At 42.8% G+C, this 24409-nt stretch overlaps 1 protein-coding gene across 1 annotated transcript; it reads left to right on the forward strand.

The window, feature by feature from the left end:
* Positions 1-96: 96 nt before the first annotated feature.
* LOC136675405 (G protein-activated inward rectifier potassium channel 3-like) lies at positions 97-24025 on the forward strand. Its single transcript, XM_066651934.1, has 8 exons — positions 97-687; positions 8775-9230; positions 10242-10459; positions 12990-13190; positions 17783-17975; positions 20066-20263; positions 21075-21205; positions 22364-24025. The coding sequence occupies exons 2-8, from the start codon at positions 8936-8938 to the stop codon at positions 22643-22645; spliced, it is 1518 nt and encodes a 505-aa protein (XP_066508031.1). The 5' UTR covers positions 97-687; positions 8775-8935; the 3' UTR covers positions 22646-24025.
* Positions 24026-24409: the final 384 nt, after the last annotated feature.

The raw sequence follows: 24409 nt of genomic DNA on the forward strand, positions 1-24409 counted from the left end.
GTAATTCTTGGGTAAGTATATCACGTGACCGGTTCCATGGGCAAGACTCCCAACACTGCTTTAAGAGCGTAGCCTAAAAACGCTGTACAAGGACCTCTTCCATTAATGTAAACGTAAACTAGGTTGCTTGTGTTTACAGAGGATTTTGTAGTTTAACATCGACCTAAAAATATTTTTGTTGTTTACGTTTCAGACAGCGGTTGTAAATGGTAGCGAACAGTCCCTAGAATGTCAAAACGTTGCCACGACGTCAGTATTTTTCCCATCATCATGAGGACATCTGATCCGCACAAAAAGCGAAACACACACACACACACACGCCGCCACCTGCGCGCGCGCACACAGCTCTCGCGCCGGTGAATCAGCTCGAGCTCCTTCACTTCACTCCGGTGTGAGGCAGCGGCGCAGCGCCTCCATTTTAAACAGCGCTCGGATTCGGAGCCGCGGCACTCGACAAGTTTCAGCTCGGCGCCGGCTCTCGGAGAAAAGAAGGAGGAGGAGGAGGCGGCGGCAGCGGGGTTCTGTTCACGGCGAAGGCTCGGTCTCCGCGGACAGCGGCGACATGACGGGGTCCGTCAGTACGACGTGAACCGGGGAAGGCCAGGGTTAAACGCGGCTGAAAACAGAGGAAAAGGCGTTCAGAACTGGATTATAACGGTCTGAGGAGGAAGTCTGAGGAACACAGAGGTGAGGAAGGCCCTCGTTGTTTTGGTTATTGTTGTGGTGTGAGGACAGGTTCAGTAGGAGATGATGGTGCAGCTGTGTGACCGGCCCCTCTGCTCTTTTGTGCTCTGTGTGTGTGTGTGTGTGTGTACAGTGCATATATGTGTGTATACCTTGAATATATCTCACTTTATAGGGTCTAAACCTATTTACACACACACTTTGTGGGGACAGGTCCCCACAACATAATGATTACATGTAAAGGTGAAGGCATATTTAAGTTAAGGTTATGGTGGAGATCAGGTTAGTAGCTGATATTAGTAAAAGTAACTCCACCAAATGGATGGAAATGGCCTCAATGCACGATAAACCAACGTGTGTGTTTGCAGGTGTATCAGCTTCCTCTTGGGTTCCAGCTTCCCGAAGGTGTGCACAATCTTCTCTCAGCTTTAAGCAATGCGTTCTGCTTCCATTTACAGCCGAACTGCTGCATTAATCTTTTATGAATGAGGCTGGAAAATAATTACACATAGAAACCAAATAAACAAATTAGGCTAAGTAAATGCTCTCTCTCTCTCTCTCTCTCTCTCTCTCTCTCTCTCTCACACACACACACACACACATAAACACACGTAAACACACACCTACACATTCCTCAGACTATTTGTTGTGTGTAACATCGTAATAAATCATGTTGTTTACCACTGGGTTCTTGTTTTTTATTCCTCTGTGTTTAGAATGCTGGAGTATGCACGCTGAAATGACACATATTCTCAGAATATTGGTTATTAACCTGACAGAATCACTGACATTTAAAACAAGTAGCTCGACACATCGCCTTATTCTCAGAATATATTATTACTAGCTCAAGAAAAATATATATACACTCTTAAAATGAAAGAACCAACAAAAGATGGAAGAGAACTAACATTCTGCATATTCATGTGCTATCTGAGACATTGGGTCAGTATTCTGAGACATTGAGTCAGTATTCTGAGACATTGGGTCAGTATTCTGAGACATTGAGTCAGTATTCTGAGACATTGGGTCAGTATTCTGAGACATTGAGTCAGTATTCTGAGACATTGGGTCAGTATTCTGAGACATTGGGTCAGTATTCTGAGACATTGAGTCAGTAATCTGAGACATTGAGTCAGTAATCTGAGACATTGGGTCAGTATTCTGAGACATTGAGTCAGTATTCTGAGACATTGAGTCAGTAATCTGAGACATTGGGTCAGTAATCTGAGACATTGAGTCAGTAATCTGAGACATTGAGTCAGTATTCTGAAACATTGAGTCAGTATTCTGAAACATTGAGTCAGTAATCTAAGACATTGAGTCAGTAATCTGAGACATTGGGTCAGTAATCTGAAACATTGGGTCAGTATTCTGAGACATTGAGTCAGTAATCTGAGACATTGAGTCAGTAATCTGAGACAGAGTCAGTATTCTGAAACATTGGGTCAGTAATCTGAGACATTGAGTCAGTAATCTGAGACATTGAGTCCGTAATCTGAGACATTGAGTCAGTATTCTGAAACATTGGGTCAGTAATCTGAGACATTGAGTCAGTAATCTGAGACATTGAGTCAGTAATCTGAAACATTGAGTCCGTAATCTGAGACATTGAGTCCGTAATCTGAGACATTGAGTCCGTAATCTGAGACATTGAGTCAGTATTCTGAAACATTGGGTCAGTAATCTGAGACATTGGGTCAGTAATCTGAGACATTGAGTCAGTAATCTGAGACATTGAGTCAGTAATCTGAGACAGAGTCAGTATTCTGAAACATTGGGTCAGTAATCTGAGACATTGAGTCAGTAATCTGAGACATTGAGTCAGTAATCTGAGACATTGAGTCCGTAATCTGAGACATTGAGTCAGTATTCTGAAACATTGGGTCAGTAATCTGAGACATTGGGTCAGTAATCTGAGACATTGAGTCAGTAATCTGAGACATTGAGTCAGTAATCTGAGACAGAGTCAGTATTCTGAAACATTGGGTCAGTAATCTGAGACATTGAGTCAGTAATCTGAGACATTGAGTCCGTAATCTGAGACATTGAGTCCGTAATCTGAGACATTGAGTCAGTATTCTGAAAGATTGGGTCAGTAATCTGAGACATTGAGTCAGTAATCTGAGACATTGAGTCAGTAATCTGAAACATTGAGTCCGTAATCTGAGACATTGAGTCCGTAATCTGAGACATTGAGTCAGTATTCTGAAACATTGGGTCAGTAATCTGAGACATTGGGTCAGTAATCTGAGACATTGAGTCAGTAATCTGAGACATTGAGTCAGTAATCTGAAACATTGAGTCAGTATTCTGAGACATTGGTTCAAGATGATTTTCGGAGCTACTTTCAGGACAAGAAGTCAAAATTTTTATAATTGCTGCCTTGAACACTGCCACAGGCAATAACTTCTCTTTCTCTTTCTCCTTCCCCTTCACCTTCCAGGAGAGTTTTTACACATTATTAGGGTCTTTTCTTACATTCTGACATTTAATTATTTTTTTTTTTTATTTAAAATGCTTTCAGGACACTGCACATTGCTACATCCCCTAAACAGACACTCTCTCACACACAGACACACACACACACACACCATTATTGGAATTGTCTAAATTTAATACTATAATTGGGGCAAGTCTGATTAAGCCCATTGGGTAAGTTTCATATTCAGAGTCCCTCAGTGTTGGTTTGCCCTTATGGCCGTGTGTGTGTGTGTGTGCATCTCTGTGCGAGTGTGTGTGTTGTTGTGGGTGTGTGTGCAAGGGCACATGTGTTCATCAGTTGACAACCCAAATTTAGAACCTCCAGAAGGGACAACGGGAAGAGATTTCAGCTCATCTCAACGTCTGCCTGCGTTTTCCGAGCTGGACATTAACTCAGCATCGCTGTACAAAGCTTGTGTGATGATTTCTAATAGGCTTTTACTAACTAATTTATAACAAAATCAATAATTTAGTTGTGATCTTGAAGGTGATGTTTCATTTATTCTATTTCTGCTCAAAATGGCCATTCAGTTCCTCATTTTTCAGTGTCGCAGATTTAAACAAGCCCTTACATTATTCTTTCTTTACCTTTATTACAGCTTCCTTTCTTTCCAAGAGTCTTGCACAATGTTTAAAAAAGAAAACAATGCAAGGATAGATTCATAGAGTGTGGCATTTTTATCTCCTGGCTATCCATATAACACCAAATGCATTTGACACATTCTCAGCTCCGGCGTTGGGGGTTTGGAAGAATTGTTTGTATTTTATTTTAGGGCGGTCTCAGTGAAGGAATCTCCTGTATTCGGCCGGCTCCATGACTCTGTGCTGGAGGCAGTTGGGCTTCGATAGCTGGACGATACGTAACTAGCCAAGCTGAATTTGGTTTTGCAACTAAGTTTGCGTCCGTTTATAAAACAAAGACTGGTCCACGGTAGTTCAGATGCCAGCAGTTGGGAAACTGGAAGCTGGGAAAAAAAGAAAAACACGTATACATCGTGAAGGTGACAGTGTCTTGCGGTTCCTTGCAGCTGATTGGTCAATAACATGTTAGCGTGTAGCGGTTATTGCGACAGCCCTGTTTTATTTCCTTAATAACAGCGTCTTCACAGCTCTTCAGCCTTTCAGACCCATACTGTGGAGGTATCTTCTCACAGTGGACGGATGAACATAAGCACGTTATTTTTTTCAGATCTGACGCAAGAAAAGGGCTGTATTTTCTCTTCTTTGTCAAAGACCTTTATTTGAAGGTCCTCTACCAGACGTCGACTGATTTTTATTAAGTCTAGTTGTATTTTATTGTTGTAGTTTATTGATATCTAGTCGTATTTTTATTTATTTATATATTTCTTGGAATTTCAGTTAAAGAACAAGTCTTTCTCAGTTGCGTTCCTCTGAATATACCTTCCTTAGTGGAGTGGACGGTTGAAAATTAATTACAGAGACAGCTAAAGTGCTAGTTGTTTGTGTGAAAGCATGGGAACATAATGTCAGTGGCTCCTTTGGGAGCAGCGTTTGTTGGAGGACACAGCTGTGACCTGTTGGTTTAAGATTGGATTGATGGAGGAGTTAAAGTGGTATTAGTGTCGTGCACAGAATTAAGCTGTATGTAAGAATTAAGGACGTATGTAACCCCTTTTCCAGTTTTTCAAGGTTCTTAATTAAATGTCTTGGGCATTGTTTTGTGCAGGAGCTCTGCTTTTTATACAGTTTTGCTCGGTTCTCTTTGTTCTCTTTTTTCACAATATTTAATATTTGGCTCAGTTTATTCTAATCTTCGTGCTCTAACATGAAAAAGCACATCCAGCGCCGTGATTGGACAGACTCAGACAAGGAGGTGGGGAAACTCTAAAGCCTCAACACTCTGTGTAACAGTCAGACATAATCAATGACTGATTTTATTTCATGTTTTCAGAAGTAGACCGACCACAATAAATGGAAATGGTTTTACTTCAAAGCACCAGAGCCCCACATCAATGTGCTAATGTACAGAATTATTATTATTATTATTATTATTATGTCCCCTTTATCCCTGTGTCTGCATGGGTTTCCTCCGGGTGACTGTCTGTGAGGAGTGTGGTGTGTTCTCTCTGTGTCTGTGTGGGTTTCCTCCGGGTGACTGTCTGTGAGGAGTGTGGTGTGTTTTCTCTGTGTCTGCGTGGGTTTCCTCCGGGTGACTGTCTGTGAGGAGTGTGGTGTGTTCTCTCTGTGTCTGTGTGGGTTTCCTCCGGGTGACTGTCTGTGAGGAGTGTGGTGTGTTTTCTCTGTGTCTGCGTGGGTTTCCTCCGGGTGTGCTTCCTCTGGGTGCTCACAGTCCAAAAACACACGTTGGTCGGTGGATTGGAGACTCAAAAGTGTCCGTAGGTGTGAGTGTGTGAGTGAATATGTGTGTTTCTCTGTGTTGCCCTGTGAAGGACTGGCGCCCCCTCCAGGGTGTATTTCCGCCTTGCGCCCAATGATTCCAGGTAGGCTCTGGACCCACCGCAACCCTGAACTGGATAAGGGTTACAGACAATGAATAAATGAATAAATGAATAAATGAATGAATGAATGTCCCCTTTATAGGAACGCAAAGCAATAGAAGGTGAGAAAAAAATAATTAACAGAATCTAACACACACACATCACAATTCTCAAAATGTCAGAAATTAAATGAAGCTAATATTCAGTAATGTTTGCTATTGACCTTAGACTAGTGTGTACACAGATGCACAAGCACACACACATGAGCACACTGGCATCGGGACTGTGGTCGATGCATGAGTAGGCGCAATTACGCCAGCTAAAACATCTGTGCTATATATAGAAGCAAGCTGGACATCACATTGTTTTGTCCCTAAAATAAACACGCTCACACACACACACACACACACACACACAGTGAGGAGCATGATCGCACATAGATATAGAGTGAAATACGCAGACAGAAAGCTACAGTGCCATAGTGTTCCATGGTGCAGATTATAGAATAATCAATATTGATATAATAAGAGCATCTCGGGGAGTAACTGGTGTGTGGGAGCTCATGAAAAGAGACGAAGAGAGAGAGAGACACAGCCTCTGGCCGCTCTAACTTCCTCTTATGATGATAAAGGTCTCAGACACAAAGAGGTGGACACAGAGAGATAAACAGAGCCGATTTATCACAGAGAGAGAGATAAACAGAGGGAGCATTTTAAAGAGAGACTGCGAAATGTCCGTTTCATTTCCTCAACCTCAGTTGTACACATGCCATAAAATATGGACAAATATTAGCACTGATATTATACATGTGATGGTGAGACTAATTGCGATATAATGAAAACACACTGGTAGATCTGTAATGTGAGTTAAAGACCAGCCTGCGTTATTCACATGAATATGTTTGTTCTGTATCATGAATAGACCATAAAGCACACACATGGAGACAGGTGCACTGTACTGGACGCTCCAGAAATTGGTCAAAATCCTGCAAAATCTCTAGTTAACATAGAGCACACAGAACACACACCATCTACACGTATTACAAAGAGAATGTGATGCACCAAAATGAGAGAGCTCACTGATAATGAAATTCAGGGCACTGGCAATGTTCTGAAAAACAAACAAACAACAAACTGTCAGTAAACAAAACGTTGTAAATAAAATAAAAGTACAACTATGAAATAGTGTAGAAACCCAAAACCCACAAAAACAGAGAATGTTTGTTCAGCGAAGTCAGTAAATTACATCTTTTAGATTTATCTTCTATTGTTGTGATGTCATTTTTAAAAGTTTCTTTAAAAGTCTCTAGCAGAGATTTTCTTTCCGCTTCTGCTTTTTTTTCTGTTCTTTGTATTATTATTATTATTGGATATTGCCTTTTCGATCGATGCATCACACCTGCAATTGAGGTCTTGGGTTTTTCACCCCACCCCCTCGCCCCCACCTCCCTTGATACTTAACATGAAATGCTATCAGAAATTGTTCATCTAATATAATGTAGAAATTGTAAATAAGTTAGTGGAGTCTGCTGCTGATCAAATTGTTAGAAAATATCTGTAGTGAGCAAAGAAACACAAAAATATTTCAGTGACAGATATTCCCAAAGCTTCCTTAATTATTTTTAGAAACGCCATTGTGGTATTGACAGCTGTTCAACAATTCATTCATTGTCTGTAACCCTTATCCAGTTCAGGGTCGTGGTGGGTCCAGAGCCTACCTGGAATCATTGGGCGCAAGGCAGGAATACATCCTTCACAGTGCGACACAGTCACCCAGAGGAAACCCACGCAGACACAGGGAGAACACACCACACTCCTCACGGACAGTCACCCGGAGGAAACCCACGCAGACACAGGGAGAACACACCACACTCCTCACAGACAGTCACCCGGAGGAAACCCACGCAGACACAGAGAGAACACACCACACTCCTCACAGACAGTCACCCGGAGGAAACCCACGCAGACACAGAGAGAACACACCACACTCCTCACAGACAGTCACCTGGAGGAAACCCACGCAGACACAGAGAGAACACACCACACTCCTCACAGACAGTCACCCGGAAGAAACCCACGCAGACACAGGGAGAACACACCACACTCCTCACAGACAGTCACCCGGAGGAAACCCACGCAGACACAGAGAGAACACACCACACTCCTCACAGACAGTCACCCGGAGGAAACCCACGCAGACACAGGGAGAACACACCACACCCCTCACAGACAGTCCCTGGAGCTGTGACAGAGACACGACCTGCTGTTCCGCCGTGACTCCCCCTACAGTAAATGCCGGATCGTATCTTAAAAGAAGAATCCTGTAACAAATCAATCCTGAAATAGCCCATTCACACCTTGTGTGGTGCCATATGTTTCGCTCTGTATTTATTAAGTGCAGTTGAGTGTTTGAATAGCTTGAGCTTGGTAGTATGCTCCTCTTAATCTTTAATTAAAAACAGCTTAGTAGTTCGTTGATGCCTAGTTCATTATTGGCTAATTTTCAAAGTTTTACGAGTACAGGAAAAGAAAACATTAAAGGGTTGTTGTGGCAGTTGTAGAATGAGCTGTTTCACTTAATTATTCACAGTGACTCAGTGAACAGATACAATGTTATTGCAGTTTAAGATAAACATTGTATTTCTTTCAGTTCCAACTTCAAAAACCTTAGACAAATGTAAATAAATAAAGAAACTAAGTAATGAAAACGAGAGAGAATGTTTCGACATATGACCGAGCCCTGTGGTGATAATTTACAGCTCTGTCAGCAGTGGTATACAGCTGCTCTTTGGCAGAAATGAGATCAACTACATTTACCTACCATTATCCACAACATTTAGTTAAACCAAACATCCAGCTCCACTGCAGGAAGAAAAGATAAGATCATGTTTTGTCAGCGCCGATCATTCTTTGCAATGCTTTCCACTCACCTTCTACACGATCACAGCAACCATTACCATCTACGGCTTTGGAGCAAGGCTCTTTTTAGGGCCGATGACACCGTGGCTCATTTTAATGGCCTGCTATAAATATGTTCTGAACAACGACAAGCTGCTCAAGGAAACACTGTGCTCAGTGCTTTGTGGAAACTCTCCTATCTGACTAATCAGTTTTCTTTGATGTGTTTCTTTTCCATTCTGTTTCTATGCAGGAGGCAAATTGGCGCGGACGAGCCTCTGCAACTGAGAATAACCGAGAGAGATCATTAACACGTTGGGACACACGCATAGCTGTCCGCCCACCAACACACACACGCGCCAACACCCAGCCTCACATATACACACGTGCAGATACACACACACAAACATACAGATGGCACTAGAAGACTCCACCTTTGCTTCCCGCCCAGAGTCCCTTTCTCTGCCGGTCCCAGAGAAGGGGGAGGAGCCTGCACAGGAGGCCAAAGAAGATGCCCCCACCACCGGCGTCTTTAACGTATCGGAGGAGCTCGGACATGTGGTTACCACGGAGACGTCCCCACCACCACAGCCGTCCACAAATAACAACATGTCCTTCCAAGACAAAATGGCTGCAAGAGAGGCACAAGCCAATCAGCCGCGGAAAAAGATTCAGGTGGTGGTGCAGGAACGGGGAAGGTTTGGCTGGGGTAAGAGATTTGAACCTCCTGATTTTGTACACAATTTTGTGGTGTGTTCTCCATGTAAAGGTAAAATACACGTAACAGCTGGAGTGAACTTAATTTTGTATTCAAGTCTAAAGAAAACACTTCTACGATGTGTGTTAGTTTTTATTACTTTATATTTTTTTTATTATTAATGTAATAATTTATAAAAAAATAATTTTTATAAGGGCGCAGCAGGTAGTGTCGCAGTCACACAGCTCCAAAAACACACGTTGGGAGGTGGATTGGCGACTTAAAAAGTGTCCGTAGGTGTGAGTGAATGTGTGAGTGTGTGTCGCCCTGTGAAGGACTGGCGCCCCCTCCAGGGTGTATTCCCGCCTTGCGCCCAATGATTCCAGGTAGGCTCTGGACCCACCGCGACCCTGAACTGGATAAGGGTTACAGATAATGAATGAATGAATGAAATGTTTTTATAATTATGTCATACCATGAATTTTTGTTTTATCATAACTTTATTGTACAAATGGTATAATACACTGTCCAATGCATCTCTGTTTATTTTGCAAACCCCTATGTTCCCTACAAAACAGATTTGTACAGACGTAGTTATTCTCATGAAGAATCAGCCTCCTCCTTCTTGTATAAAGTTATTATTATTCAGAGATGAGCTCATGACAGCGATATGATGCATAACCAGAATTAAACCTGCACCATATTTTCAAAAATTGCAGCTGCTGCTTCCTCCCCACTGCAGAATCAGATCATTTAGGACGTGGACTTGGGGCCTATTCTGCTGCTCTGTCACCATGTGTATGAGCGGAAATGTGACGAAAAATCAGTGTGATGTAACTGTGCTTTATGTCTTTCTTCATCCACATTCTCTACCCTTCGCTCTGTTTTCTCCCACTGACTCTCTTCTCTTACGCTTGACATCCATTATGATTTCTCTTTCTGACCGCTTCTATTTTTCTCTTTTTGGCTCTGGCTCTCTCCTTTTCTCTGTATTTACATCCCTCCCCTCTCTCTCTTTTGTAGGTCGCAGTAAGCGTAAGCGGCAGCGCTATGTGGAGAAGAATGGCCGCTGTAACGTGCAGCATGGGAACATGCGGGAAACGTACCGCTACCTGACAGACATCTTCACCACGCTGGTGGACCTGAACTGGCGATGCTCACTCTTTGTGTTTGTCATGGCGTACGCTGTCACCTGGCTCTTCTTTGGAGCGATCTGGTACCTTATCGCATACTGCAGGTGTGTAAATGGGCCCAGAGCGTACATGCTCACAGAGAGGACACTTAGTTTATAGCCTATTGTCTGTATTTTATAAATTACTTTGGATAACGATGACTAAACTACATTAGCTTTTAAGTTTCTAATTATGTATTCATTCATTCATTCATTCACTGTCTGGAACTGCTTATCCCGGACATGGTGGGTCCGAATCCTACCCGGAATCACTGGGTGCAAGGCAGGTACTCCCCCTAGAGGGGGTGCCACTTAAAAACAAAAAGTCTCAGATATGGACTTTGTGTGCAGAATTGCCTTTGCATGATTTAAAGGCAGTTTTAAAATTGTTGTGATGCTTCATTGACCTGTAAAAGGAAGAATAGAGCCTCTGTCTTTGTTCCCCTTGGCTCAGAACTGCAGAAACTCCACTATGTAACAGGAAACACCCCCCCCCCTTTCCCTTTGATTTCAGGACAGTGCATTGCACTGTTAAACTGTAGGGGGAGCTCAGGAGCAAAAAGATCAAATCTTATCTGGTGTTTTTTAACAGATGGGAAGAATTAAGAAATAAAACGTGGCCCGTTTATGGTCAACACTTTAAAACTGGATGGAATAGTTTATTACAAAAAGGTGTTCGCTTACTCCATTGTACATTATTTACTACATATTTGTCATTAAATATTTACCGTATTATTCCATGCTTTAGCGCATTGTATCAGGTGAAAATCATAGAAGCTAAAGATAGAATAGAAAGTAGGTCTCACATGTGGGAGGGTGCCTACGGGTGGCCAGTGTAATTTATAATGTTTTTCTGTAAGAAGATAATATAGCGGTTGTTGTTTTTAAACATTTCCCAGGCCTCCTGCCTAACTCCGCTGCTTAGTTTACATGCAGACAGAGCAGTATATATCTCAGGCACAGCAGATGGACACTAACATATGTGTAGCTGTGAGTGTATCATAGTTGGATTTGAGTCAGTGTATTCCTCAGGGTTTTCCTCAGGTATGGAGGACACAAACAAACAATTACACGTGCACATGGACACAGAGCTAATATCATGCACAAACACGTAAAGCATACACACATGCGCCTAACCACCTGAGATTAACCTGCAGTCATCTGAGTGGGTGAGATCCAGAGAACAGCAACACAACACACTCCTACTTTTGCTCTCTCTCTCTCTCTCTGTTATCTCCTCTTTAAAAGCCCCATTAAAACAAACTCTTTATTGTATTATTAACTTACTGTTCAGCAGAATATATTAAACATAATGTCAGAGGATTTCAGTCCCGTTTTCTGTGTTCCACAGCCAAGAGAACCCTAGTATAAACAGTGCTGATTGGCTGCTGAATAAATAACATATAACCGGAGTTATCTGTTATTCTGAGTGTATTAGTGATGCACTGATCTCTTACACTGGAAGGGTATTAGCATTAATTCAGTGTTTATGGATCAACTGGTCAAGGCCAGAGACTGGATCTAGGGCTCCTGAGTGACATATTGTTGATAGATTGTACATTAGAAACCGGGTCCAACCGTAGAATTAAAGTAAATTTGAACGTGTCGTACATGATATAAAATAGGCTACTCGCTATAAAAAATATTTGCATGTGTAGTTATAGCTGTTTTTTAAGTGTGAAGCACAACATGGAACTGGACTGTAACTCACTCACTCGCTCGCCCATGTACACACATACTCAATCATGGTTAGGAATTGGACCACAAGGGGCACAATTTGTCAAATACTCACATTTAGTCACTGCTCCTTATGGGGGTGCTATTGTGTATTTTCACATATTTCTGCCGTATTTTATATCCTTAACCTTGACTATGATATTTTGGTTCTATCACATATTCACAAACCGAAATATCTCTCTCTCTCTCTCTCTCTCTCTCTCTCTCTCTCTCTCTCTCTCTCTCTCTCCCCCCTCTCTCTCCCCCTCTCTATCTTTCTCTCCCCCTTTCTCTCTCTCTCTCCCCCTTTCTCTCTCTCTCTCTCTCTCTCTCTCCCCCCTCTCTCTCTTTCTCTCTCTCCTTTCTCTCTCTCTCTCCCTCTCTATCTCTTTCTCCTTTCTCTCTCCCTCTCTCCCTGTCCTCTCTCTCTCTCTCTCCCCCCTCTCTCTCTTTCTCTCTCTTTTTTCTCTCTCTCTCCCTCTCTATCTCTTTCTCCTTTCTCTCTCTCTCTCTCCCTGTCCTTTCTCTCTCTCCCCCTCTCTATCTTTCTCTCCCCCTTTCTCTCTCTCTCTCCCCCTTTATCTCTCTCTCTCTCTCTCTCTCTCTCTCTCTCTCCCCCCTCTCTCTCTTTCTCTCTCTCCTTTCTCTCTCTCTCTCCCTCTCTATCTCTTTCTCCTTTCTCTCTCCCTCTCTCCCTGTCCTCTCTCTCTCTCTCTCTCTCTCTCTCTCCCCCCTCTCTCTCTTTCTCTCTCTCCTTTCTCTCTCTCTCTCCCTCTCTATCTCTTTCTCCTTTCTCTCTCTCTCTCTCCCTGTCCTTTCTCTCTCTCTCTCTCTCTCTCTCTCTCTCTCTCTCTCTCTCTCTCTCTCTCTCTCTCTCTCTCAAGGGGGATCTGGATCATTTGGAAGATGAGACATGGACCCCATGTGTGAATAATGTTAACGGCTTCATCTCTGCTTTCCTCTTCTCCATCGAGACCGAGACCACCATTGGCTATGGCCATCGCGTCATCACTGACCAGTGTCCAGTGGGCACCATGCTTCTGTTACTGCAAGCCATACTCGGCTCTATGGTCAATGCCTTTATGGTAAGAAGACACAGACACTCATACACTGAAAACGCATTAAATGAAAGATGTACATAATTCCACAAGAATATTAAACATTGACACAAACTTGTCTCTCAAAATGATCCCACTTCTTCATGTGGAAATGATGTATATTATGTATAACTTTAGTTTTTAGTGCACACATTCTTATAAAATGAATGTAATCATTTACACAGATAAATGCAATGAAAAAGAAGTGGTTACAAACAGAGTCACGACCCAACACTGGGGATGAGGGACTCATGAAGCTTGATTGGTTCATATTAGAGCTGTCCCAAACTGCTTTTTACAGGCTTTTAGATTGTTTTAAAATGAGTGTTTGAATCCTCATCTGTGTGGTTGGGCATTAGTGTGTGTTGCACTTGCAAAAGTGGATAAGAAAACCTTAAATATAACTTCACTAAATGGAAATTGGGCTGTAAAATTTACAGGAAAATACAATTTTACATTTAAGTAAGACTGGTGCAGCAGGTAGGTGTCGCAGTCACACAGCTCCAGGGGCCTGGAGGTTGTGGGCTGGTTCCCGCTCCGGGTGACTGTCTGTGAGGAGTGTGGTGTGTTCTCTCTGTGTCTGCGTGGGTTTCCTCCGGGTGACTGTCTGTGAGGAGTGTGGTGTGTTCTCCCTGTGTCTGTGTGGGTTTCCTCCGGGTGACTGTCTGTGAGGAGTGTGGTGTGTTCTCTCTGTGTCTGCGTGGGTTTCCTCCGGGTGTCTGTCTGTGAGGAGTGTGGTGTGTTCTCCCTGTGTCTGCATGGGTTTGCTCCGGGTGTCTGTCTGTGAGGAGTGTGGTGTGTTCTCTCTGTGTCTGCGTGGGTTTCCTCCGGGTGACTGTCTATGAGGAGTGTGGTGTGTTCTCTCTGTGTCTGCGTGGGTTTCCTCCGGGTGTCTGTCTGTGAGGAGTGTGGTGTGTTCTCGCTGTGTCTGCATGGGTTTGCTCCGGGTGTCTGTCTGTGAGGAGTGTGGTGTGTTCTCTCTGTGTCTGCGTGGGTTTCCTCCGGGTGACTGTCTATGAGGAGTGTGGTGTGTTCTCTCTGTGTCTGCGTGGGTTTCCTCCGGGTGTCTGTCTGTGAGGAGTGTGGTGTGTTCTCGCTGTGTCTGCATGGGTTTGCTCCGGGTGTCTGTCTGTGAGGAGTGTGGTGTGTTCTCTCTGTGTCTGCGTGGGTTTCCTCCGTGTGCTCCGGTTTCCTCCCACAGTCCAAAAACACACGTCAGTAGGTTGGTTGGCGACTCAAAAGTGACCGTAGGTGTGAGTGTGTGAGCGAATGTGTGTGTGTGTCTGTTTTGCCCTGTGAAGGACTGGCGCCCCCTCCAGGGTGTGTTCCCACCTTGCGCCCAATGATTCCAGCTAGGCTCTGGACCCACCACAGCCCTGAACTGGATAAGGGTTACAGATAATGAATGGATGGATGGATTTAAATAAAACAAATCCAAGGGTTTATTGATCCCAAGGAAAGTTGCTGGGCCAAAGGCTGATGGAGACTAGCCCTTTTTTTTCCACTTCATAAATTATTTGTATGGCCTTGTCTCACACACACTCTGCGCTCGTGAAGCCTGCCACAAAACCTCTGACAGACGACTGTGTATTTAAATTGTAAATTGTGGCAAAATGCAGTATTTTCCATATTGGAATTCACCTGCTGCATGAATCTACAGGGACACCTCATAAATACTCATCAGCGCAGTGATTAACATATTGGAGTGGAGTTGCGTAGTATTCAGGGTGAAAGCATTAATATTAATTTGACAGTTAACACTTCAACTTCACACCATATCCCTGCACCAGATGCACTTCTATTTCTCTCTGTTTTCTCCACCTCTCTCCCTCTCGTTCTGTAAATACGGCTGTATAATTTTTCATATTGGATTAATTTTCTGCGCTGTGGGTGAGAGAATAGGTTCTGTTTTTCATCTCACTCGATTCTCTTTCATCTTCAGATTCTCCAAAGTGGCAACAAATTGTGTGTGTGTGTGTGTGTGTGTGTGAGAGAGAGAGAGCGAGAGAGTTATTTCAGACGAGCCAAATGAGTCATACATTTTAAAACGAGGGGATTTCTCATTCTGCCTCTCCTCTTGTTTATACCTCTTCTTTTCTTATAATCTCTATCCCATTATCTCTGTCCTTCATTTTTTTCTCTAAACTTAATTTAATATTTTACAACATCATTCAGTCTCTGTACCTGATCTGAGGTTATAATGAGTTTGTGACCAAAGGTGTGTGTGTGTGTGTGTTTGTGTGTGTGTGTGTGTGTGTGAATTTAGTTAATTTGTCTTGTCCTGGTTTAATGTCTTTTCCTGAGGCTGTATTTCACCCATGTAATCTAGAACACACACCCACACACACTTCAGACACACACACACACTTCAGAAACACAGAAATAAGTAATGCTTTGAAATCACTTGATTGAAAGGGGCATGCATTTTCCATTAAAGGACAGTGTTGGAGTTTTCAAAGAATTAAAGTTAAAAATAAAGGTTATTATATTTAACTTTAATTGTTTACTTTGCTTAAATAAATCAAAAGAATGATTTCCATTTAAAAGCAGCATGTTTTGTTATTGATTTATAAAAATAGACCAAAACATTTCATCAGAATGTGTGTATTACACTCAGTTATTAAATAAAATTAATCGCGAACACAGCATTCACAGACCCTCAACCTAAAAATAACCTGATTTCCATGTGAAGAACTCTGCTGGTAATGAAAAAAGACCATGGGAGTTGCACTATTTGCACACAACTGAATATAATCATATCACTCTCAGCCTCTTTTTGTTCACACAGCGTATGGATCCTGGGTCTGTTTGTACTGGGCTCTCAAGGGTAAACGTATCTTTCCATTTGCATGACATCCCTGTCTTTTCTGCTGACAGAAATGTGTTTGAAGACTGCATTAAATTTAAAGACTGTATTTGAATAAAAGCTTCAACTGTGGATTCCATCATTGCAACAAACAGCACAAAAATAAATAAATAAATAAATAAATAAATAAATAAGTAAAATAATAATAATAATTTGGGCGGCATGGTGGCACAGCAGGTAGGTGTCGCAGTCACACAGCTCCAGGGACCTGGAGGTTGTGGGTTCGATTCCCGCTCCAGGTGACTGTCTGTGAGGAGTGTGGTGTGTTCTCTCTGTGTCTGTGTGGGTTTCCTCCGGGTGACTGTCTGTGAGGAGTGTGGTGTGTTCTCCCTGTGTCTGCGTGGGTTTCCTCCGGGTGACTGTCTGAGAGGAGTGTGGTGTGTTCTCTCTGTGTCTGCGTGGGTTTCCTCCGGGTGACTGTCTGTGAGGAGTGTGGTGTGTTCTCCCTGTGTCTGTGTGGGTTTCCTCCGGGTGACTGTCTGTGAGGAGTGTGGTGTGTTCTCCCTGTGTCTGCGTGGGTTTCCTCCGGGTGACTGTCTGTGAGGAGTGTGGTGTGTTCTCTCTGTGTCTGTGTGGGTTTCCTCCGGGTGACTGTCTGTGAGGAGTGTGGTGTGTTCTCTCTGTGTCTGTGTGTGTTTCCTCCGGGTGACTGTCTATGAGCTGATTTAAAGGGGGTTGTGAGGAAATGCTGCTCTCTGTGGTTTGTTTAAGTTCAGAAGCTCTGCGTCTTTTAATGTGGAGCAGTGTGTTTGAGGGAAATATGACTGTTGTGTTTTCATGGCTGATGTTTAATTTATCTGTAAGTTTTTATTTTTATTCACTCTTTGAGTTACCACGGAAACTCATTTGTTTTGTTTTGTCACCTCCTGTAACTCAGTTAGCTGAGTGATTCCAAATTCGAAAACATTTCCAAACTGCAGAAATAAATCAGTATCACCCACCCGTGGAGCAGGAATAGAGCCGTATCTTCGTCTTGGTTCACGCTTTTCAAAGTTTGGAGATGTATTCGTTGTCCAGATTCCTCCTTTCTGACGGACAGCAGACAGAGAAAGCCTCGCAAACCAGACACAGGCAGGATGTTTTTAGCAGTTTACTGACAATGGGGATTTGTATCCACATTAGACCAGTTTTGAACTCGGAGACAGACTGCAGAGCTGGAGAATGGTGAGGAAACATCCTTGAGATTTATATAAAAAAGTGTTTTTCATTAACATCATGAGCATCACCTTTAACTTCTTTAACTGAAAACATATAACAAGTTTATAAAAGCCTCAAAGATGATATAGATGCTGTCCGAGGAAAAACATGCATCTAAATGGCAGCAGATTTGATCAATAGGAATGCTCCAGAATGAATTGGAATTCAGGTTTTTACAGTGACTTCCACTGAAAATTGTGTGGGTTTTTTTTTTCTAATTTTATTTATTTAAATGTTTTTTTTTTTTGAGGTGCTGTATTCTCTTTTGGCAGCGACGATATATAAAAGCTGTTTACGTTTTGAACAGCCATTCACGCTGCTTATGAATGAATTTCAGTTCAGAAGCCTGCTTTTTTTGGCATTTTCATTGTTGTAATGTTGCACCTGACTAGACAGACATCTAAGTGAACATCTCTGTATGTATCTCTTTGTTGTAATCTGTCCCTCTCTCTCTCTCTCTCTCTCTCTCTCTCTCTCTCGCTCTCTCTCCCCCTCTCTCTCTCTCTCTCTCTCTCAGGTGGGATGCATGTTTGTGAAGATCTCTCAGCCAAACAAGCGGGCAGAGACACTTGTGTTTTCCCGGAACGCGGTCATCTCTCTGCGGGACGATAAGCTGTGTCTGATGTTCAGAGTCGGGGATTTAAGATCTTCACACATTGTAGGAGCAAACATGAGAGCCAAACTCATCAAATCCAAACAGACCCAAGAGGGTGAGACATCAGCTATAACATCATCTAGACTACAAAACATTAACATCAAATCAAAGGCATCAACTGCAATGGCTCACGAGCAAAAAGTTCAGAATACAATGGAGCCACCTGCTGGAATATTCTGTTATCTACTCTTTGTTTTTAACTCAAATAGTAGTGTAAGTCAGATGGGTGTGAATATCTGTAGTGATACTTGATCTGACAGTGACAGGATACTTGCTTTGATTTTGAAATATTAGAATTCATTATAATTTATTATAATGTAAATATTAAACGGTGGCGCAGCACGTTAGTCACACAGCTCCAGGGACCTGGACATTATGGATTTGATTCCCGCTCTGGGTGACTGTCTGTGAGGAGTGTGGTGTGTTCTCACTGTGTTCTCACCCGGAGGAAACCCACGCAGACACAGGGAGAACACACCACACTCCTCACAGACAGTCACCCGGAGGAAACCCACACAAACAGGGAGAACACACCACACTCCTCACAGAGAGTCACCCGGAGGAAACCCACACAGACACAGGGAGAACACACCACACTCCTCACAGACAGTCACCCGGAGGAAACCCACACAGACACAGGGAGAACACACCACACTCCTCACAGAGAGTCACCCGGAGGAAACCCACACAGACACAGGGAGAACACACCACACTCCTCACAGACAGTCACCCGGAGGAAACCCACACAGACACAGGGAGAACACACCACACTCCTCACAGAGAGTCACCCGGAGGAAACCCACACAGACACAGGGAGAACACACCACACTCCTCACAGACAGTCACCCGGAGGAAACCCACACAGACACAGGGAGAACACACCACACTCCTCACAGAGAGTCACCCGGAGGAAACCCACACAGACACAGGGAGAACACACCACACTCCTCACAGACAGTCACCCGGAGGAAACCCACGCAGACACAGAGAGAACACACCACACTCCTCACAGACAGTCACCCGGAGGAAACCCACACAGACACAGGGAGAACACATCACACTCCTCACAGAAAGTCACCCGGAGGAAACCCACACAGACACAAGGAGAACACACCACACTCCTCACAGACAGTCACCCGGAGGAAACCCACGCAGACACAGGGAGAACACACCACACTCCTCACAGACAGTCACCCGGAGGAAACCCACGCAGACACAGTGTCAGGGTGGTGTGATGAGTAGCTTCAGGGAGGCGGACACACTCGCTACAACACAGACTTTAATAATGAAATAACAAAACAAACGAACTAGAAGAGAAACACGAAATAACATTAACGATAAACATGGGAATGAGCAGGAAACAGGCAGGAGACAACGATAAACGAGCTAGAGAAAACAGACTACGAAAACAATTGGAAAACAGAACAAGCCAGAGAAACACAATTCACAATGAAACAAACAAAGAAACACACCAAGCAACGAGAACACTCAAACTCAAATGAACAAACCAAAATGACCGATCCCAGGAAGTGAGGGAAGAGGGCTTAAATAAACGAACTTAACTAGACACACCTGACACGGATAACGAGGGGAAAAGAAGGCGGAACATAGGCGGGACAAAGGCGGAGAAAGTGAACATAAACAAAGCCATGTGAGGAGAAGGAAAACAACAAACAGAGCCACATGGAAGGAGGAAAACAAGCAGAAAGTGTCAAGGTGTGACACACAGAGAGAACACACCACACTCCTCACAGACAGTCACCCAGAGGAAACCCACGCAGACACAGGGAGAATACACCACACTCCTCACAGACAGTCACCCGGAGGAAACCCACGCAGACACAGGGAGAACACACCACACTCCTCACAGACAGTCACCCGGAGGAAACCCACGCAGACACAAAGAGAACACACCACACTCCTCACAGACAGTCACCCGGAGGAAACCCACGCAGACACAGGGAGAACACACCACACTCCTCACAGACAGTCACCCGGAGGAAACCCACACAGACACAGGGTTAACACACCACACTCCTCACATTTTCTGCCATTCTTATACCTTTTTGAAAGAATGATAGGACATCTTGTCCTACTAGGTCCTTATTAAATGTTCTCTTGTTTCCTCTCTTTATTTCTCCTTAGGTGAGTTTATTCCTCTGGATCAGACAGATATCAGTGTGGGCTTTGAGACGGGGGATGATCGTCTGTTTCTGGTCTCGCCGCTGGTCATCTCTCACGAGATTGATTCTCGCTCCCCGTTCTGGGACATGTCTCAGTCGCAGTTGGAGAAAGAAGACTTTGAGATAGTTGTTATTCTGGAGGGCATGGTGGAAGCTACAGGTGAGACAAACACATTCAGTACTGTGTGAAGGTTTTAGACACCTCTGAAAAAGAGATTTAAAGAGTTATTTTATCTGAATTTTAGCTGATTTCAAACTCCATTTGGTCAAACAAACTATCTGGAAACAAACTTTGTTCTTTACTCTCGCTCACCACATATCTACTATATTTTAGAAAAAAATATCCGTTTACTTTTAATATATTTGTTTTTTTCTTACTGTAATCATTTATAATTTTATACAAGCACCACATTTATTGAGAAGATAAACGACTTTAAGTAATAACAATAATCTTAAGTGCCTAAGACTTTTGCACAGTACTGTATTCTCTTAGCGCCTCACTCCAGGTGACTGTCCGTGAGGAGTATGGTGTGTTTTCCTTGTGTCTGCGTGGGTTTCCTCCGGGTGCTCCGGTTTCCTCCCACTGTCCAAAAACACACGTTGGTAGGTGGATTGGAGACTCAAAAGTGTCCGTAGGTGTGAGTGTGTGAGTGAATGTGTGTGTGTGTGTGTGTGTTGCCCTGTGAAGGACTAGCGCCCCCTACAGGGTGTGTCCTCACCTTGCCCCCAATGATTCCAGGTAGACTCCGGACCCACCGCGACCCTGAACTGGACAAGGGTTACAGATAATGAATGAATGAATGAATGTATTCTCTTAAGTTTGACTTTGCCAGCAGCTAATCTACTTTTAATCAAATGACAGTATTTTGAAAGGTGTCTCACATATTAAAGCTTCAGATGAATTAAAGAAAAACACTGATCAGTTTTGTCTCCCCATCTATTTTTTGTCTGTTTTTTTGTCTAATAAACAGGTATGACATGCCAAGCACGAAGCTCTTACTTGGCAGAAGAAGTGATGTGGGGTCACAGGTTCAGCCCAATGATGTCCTTGGCTGAGGGGTTCTTTGATGTAGACTATGGAGCCTTCCATCACACCTTTGAGGTAAAAAAACAGATATTTCACTGTACGCATCATCACTGTCATCACATGTATCTCCCAAAATCACATGTATCTCCCAAAATAGCAACTTTATAGAAGAAGGAATAAACCTTCAGAACTTATCAATGTATTAAAGTTAATGTAAAAAAATTATATATATATTATTTTGGAGCATTTTGATTTTGATGTTAAGGACAGGTGCTGGATGATGCAGTAAACTAAAAATCTGCAAAAATGGAGATACATGTTTTGGACAGTGATGATATGAACTAATGCAATAATTCACATAAAATTCATCCTGAAATTGCATTTGTGTGACTTAAAAACTGAGTTAAAATACATTCATTGTCCCTATCTCTCTATAACTTTTTAATACATTTATTCTTGGTTTGTTGTGATTCTTGAAGTCAATTCCATTGAAAAGAAAATACTCATGACATACACAAAATTTCTGTTGTTTAAATCCTACACCTAACCTCTCATGTTGCTGTGGCTGTTAATGATTCGATCAGCCGCTAGCTGTCCTTACCACTCATGGATAGTCATTGAGTCCAGCCCATGAGCACCCAGTCCACCCACTGCATCATTAGCTATTCACAGGGGTCATCAGGTAGGCATCAGTGTTTTGCTGAATTAAACCCACAACACCTCCAGAAGGCTCAACAGTGAAGTCTAGTGTCCCAGTCCCACCACATCCAAGCTTTACAGTCCACCCTTATGCATCAACAACCGTAAATCCACATTGGCCTCCCTGGTGACTAAGGCTGTACTAAGCCCCACTGGCACCGTTAATGCATGCTCAGTGCCACCAGTTCCATGTGAACTTTATGTGCTTTAAGTGCTACCTCTACAGTGCATTTCCCCAAGTAATCTGTGTTGTCTTTATGCACAACCACGGACTAGACCTTTCAGCTGTTTCTGAAAACTCCTTCACAGCTGCCCTTAGTTTTTGCACCTAAAGCCAAATTGTCCATGCAGTAAAAAGTGTAATGAAGGAAAAAACTATGAAAAAGTGATGAAAAATAAGAAAACATCACAGTGCATGTTTCTTGCAAAAATATAAAAAATGTGTAGTGTATTTTAGGCCCTGTGGTTAAAGGGCAAAAATCAAGTGCCTTCTCATTCTCTCTCTCTCTCTCTCTCTCTCTCTCTCTCTCTCAGGTGGACACACCTTCCTGCTCAGCACGAGAACTGGCTTTGGCTGCCGCTCGCCTGGAAGCTCACCTCTACTGGTCAATCTCCAGTCGACTAGACGAAGAGAAGTGGGAGGGGCCTAACCTTACAGAGCAATCAAAAAAGCCGACAGATTCTGAATCCGTTAGTGGGAAAGAAGGAGGTGGGCCGACGTTTATTGTGGGTGGAGTCACAGATACCCAGGACCAGTCAGTTGTAGGGGAACAGAATGGGAGTGTCACCACAGACCAGTCTGAGTCTGAGGCTTAAAAGGAAAGAAAGTGAGAATGGAATTGCTTTTTTTTTAGGGTTACAAAGGGATTATAATAATATATTACATTTAGATTCGATTGTGAAACAATCCATGCCTTCTTCTTCAAGTTTAGTCGTTTAGACGCTAATGTATAGCATAGATTACTTTTCCCCAACGGGGAAATTTTAGTCTCTTATTGCTCTTTTTGTTTATTGAATTTGATAACAGACATCTGCAATGATACTGCCTTCAAATTCTGGTAGGGTGTTTTCACATATGAAGTTTCACTTCCCTGGTGCCGTTCACTACACTCATTATACACAGAGAATACACACGGTACATTGTGTTTCCGTTATCCATAAGGTTTGCATTTCTTTTTCTTTTCTAGAAGTGGGAAGTTCCATGCATCTTCAGTTACTGCAGCTTCATAAACCTTGGTTCACTGGTGCATGTCTAAATCAGTGCCACTGGCTTTTACCAGCATTTTTTTGGGGTTTGTTTGTTAAAGCCACGCATTTCTCAGTACAGGGTCTCATATGGAAATGGATCAAACAGGCGTATGTAAAAGCACCCTTGTTCAGTAGTATGAACTGTACTGTAATTGTCTCTGTGTCAGCATAAGTCAGCCTTACACAACGTTGACTTTTTCCAATGTTAAAGTGTTTTATGACTTAACTTTCAGCAGAAACGGTTTAATTGTGTGTACACACACCAGGGACGGTAAAAAACCTTTTAAAGTGAGGGCTGATACGGGATAAACGTTTGAGTTTCATGTCTGAAAGCATTGTTTGACCAAATAGAATTATGCATCACTGTCCCGAGCGGAGACCACCACCCTTTAATTTGATTGGTTGTCGGTCGGTTTGGTCATTAATCATTTTTCAGTGTCTTAATGTATGTAATTATTTATAGATACTACACCAATGCCTCCAACACTTCGTATACTATGTCTTTCTGTATTTGTACACTCTTCGCTTTCATTAGAACATATGTGAACGGACCCCGTCAGCGAAATTAAAGACTCTTTTTGAAACATGTCAACGAGGATTAGATGAACATGGGTTAGGGTCAGTGCAGATTTGGGAATGAATAACAGCAGCAGGAGTTGTTTGAAGACAAGTATGAGCGCATTTAAACTACGGGTGGGACTTGATTAAAATAATGAATCTAATTAATTAGAAGCTTTGTAATTAATAAATCGAAATTAATCACATTTTAATCACATTTCAATATTCAGCATGAGAATTATTGATTGAAGTTTGGTTGATGAATGAATCAACGAACATAAGCTTAAATTCTAAATCTTGTTTATTTTCCCACCAGTCTACTCCCAGTGACTTGGTCAGTTTGTCTGACGTGGACTTTGACATTTTGTTTCTGAATGTGAGCCCCGACATGTGGTCGAGTGTTGAGTGGCGACACTGTTTACGTTACAGTCATCCCTCGCTACTTCGCGGTTTTTTTTATTAGACTGGGCCTGTGGGTGACACAATATATCATTTACAAGTGTTTCTTACGTACAGTACACGTGTTGTTCACGTCCACATCCGAGTGAAATTTACTTACGCTGAATCACAGCTTAGGAATGACTCTATTATAGAAACTGGTAGGATATCACATGTAGTTCCAGCTGAAAAACATTATAGAACGACTGTTTAATGGAAAGGGTGGGGTGTTAACAGTAACAGGGAGGGGTTTAAAAGTCCAAATACTCGTTAAATACATAAAAAGTATCTTTCCTCTACTTTGCGGAAATTCGTTAATTGCGGGTGGTCTTGGAA

Source organism: Hoplias malabaricus, chromosome X1 (assembly GCF_029633855.1).
Source record: "Hoplias malabaricus isolate fHopMal1 chromosome X1, fHopMal1.hap1, whole genome shotgun sequence".
Classification (NCBI taxonomy): Eukaryota; Metazoa; Chordata; class Actinopteri; order Characiformes; family Erythrinidae; genus Hoplias; species Hoplias malabaricus.

Coding starts and splice junctions, on each gene's coding strand:
- LOC136675405 (XM_066651934.1), top strand. CDS start 8,936: ATGGCACTAGAAGACTCCACCTTTGCTTCCCGCCCAGAGTCCCTTTCT. Junction 13,191..17,782: donor CTATGGTCAATGCCTTTATG/GTAAGAAGACAC, acceptor TCTCTCTCTCAG/GTGGGATGCATGTTTGTGAA. Junction 20,264..21,074: donor GGGCATGGTGGAAGCTACAG/GTGAGACAAACA, acceptor TCTAATAAACAG/GTATGACATGCCAAGCACGA.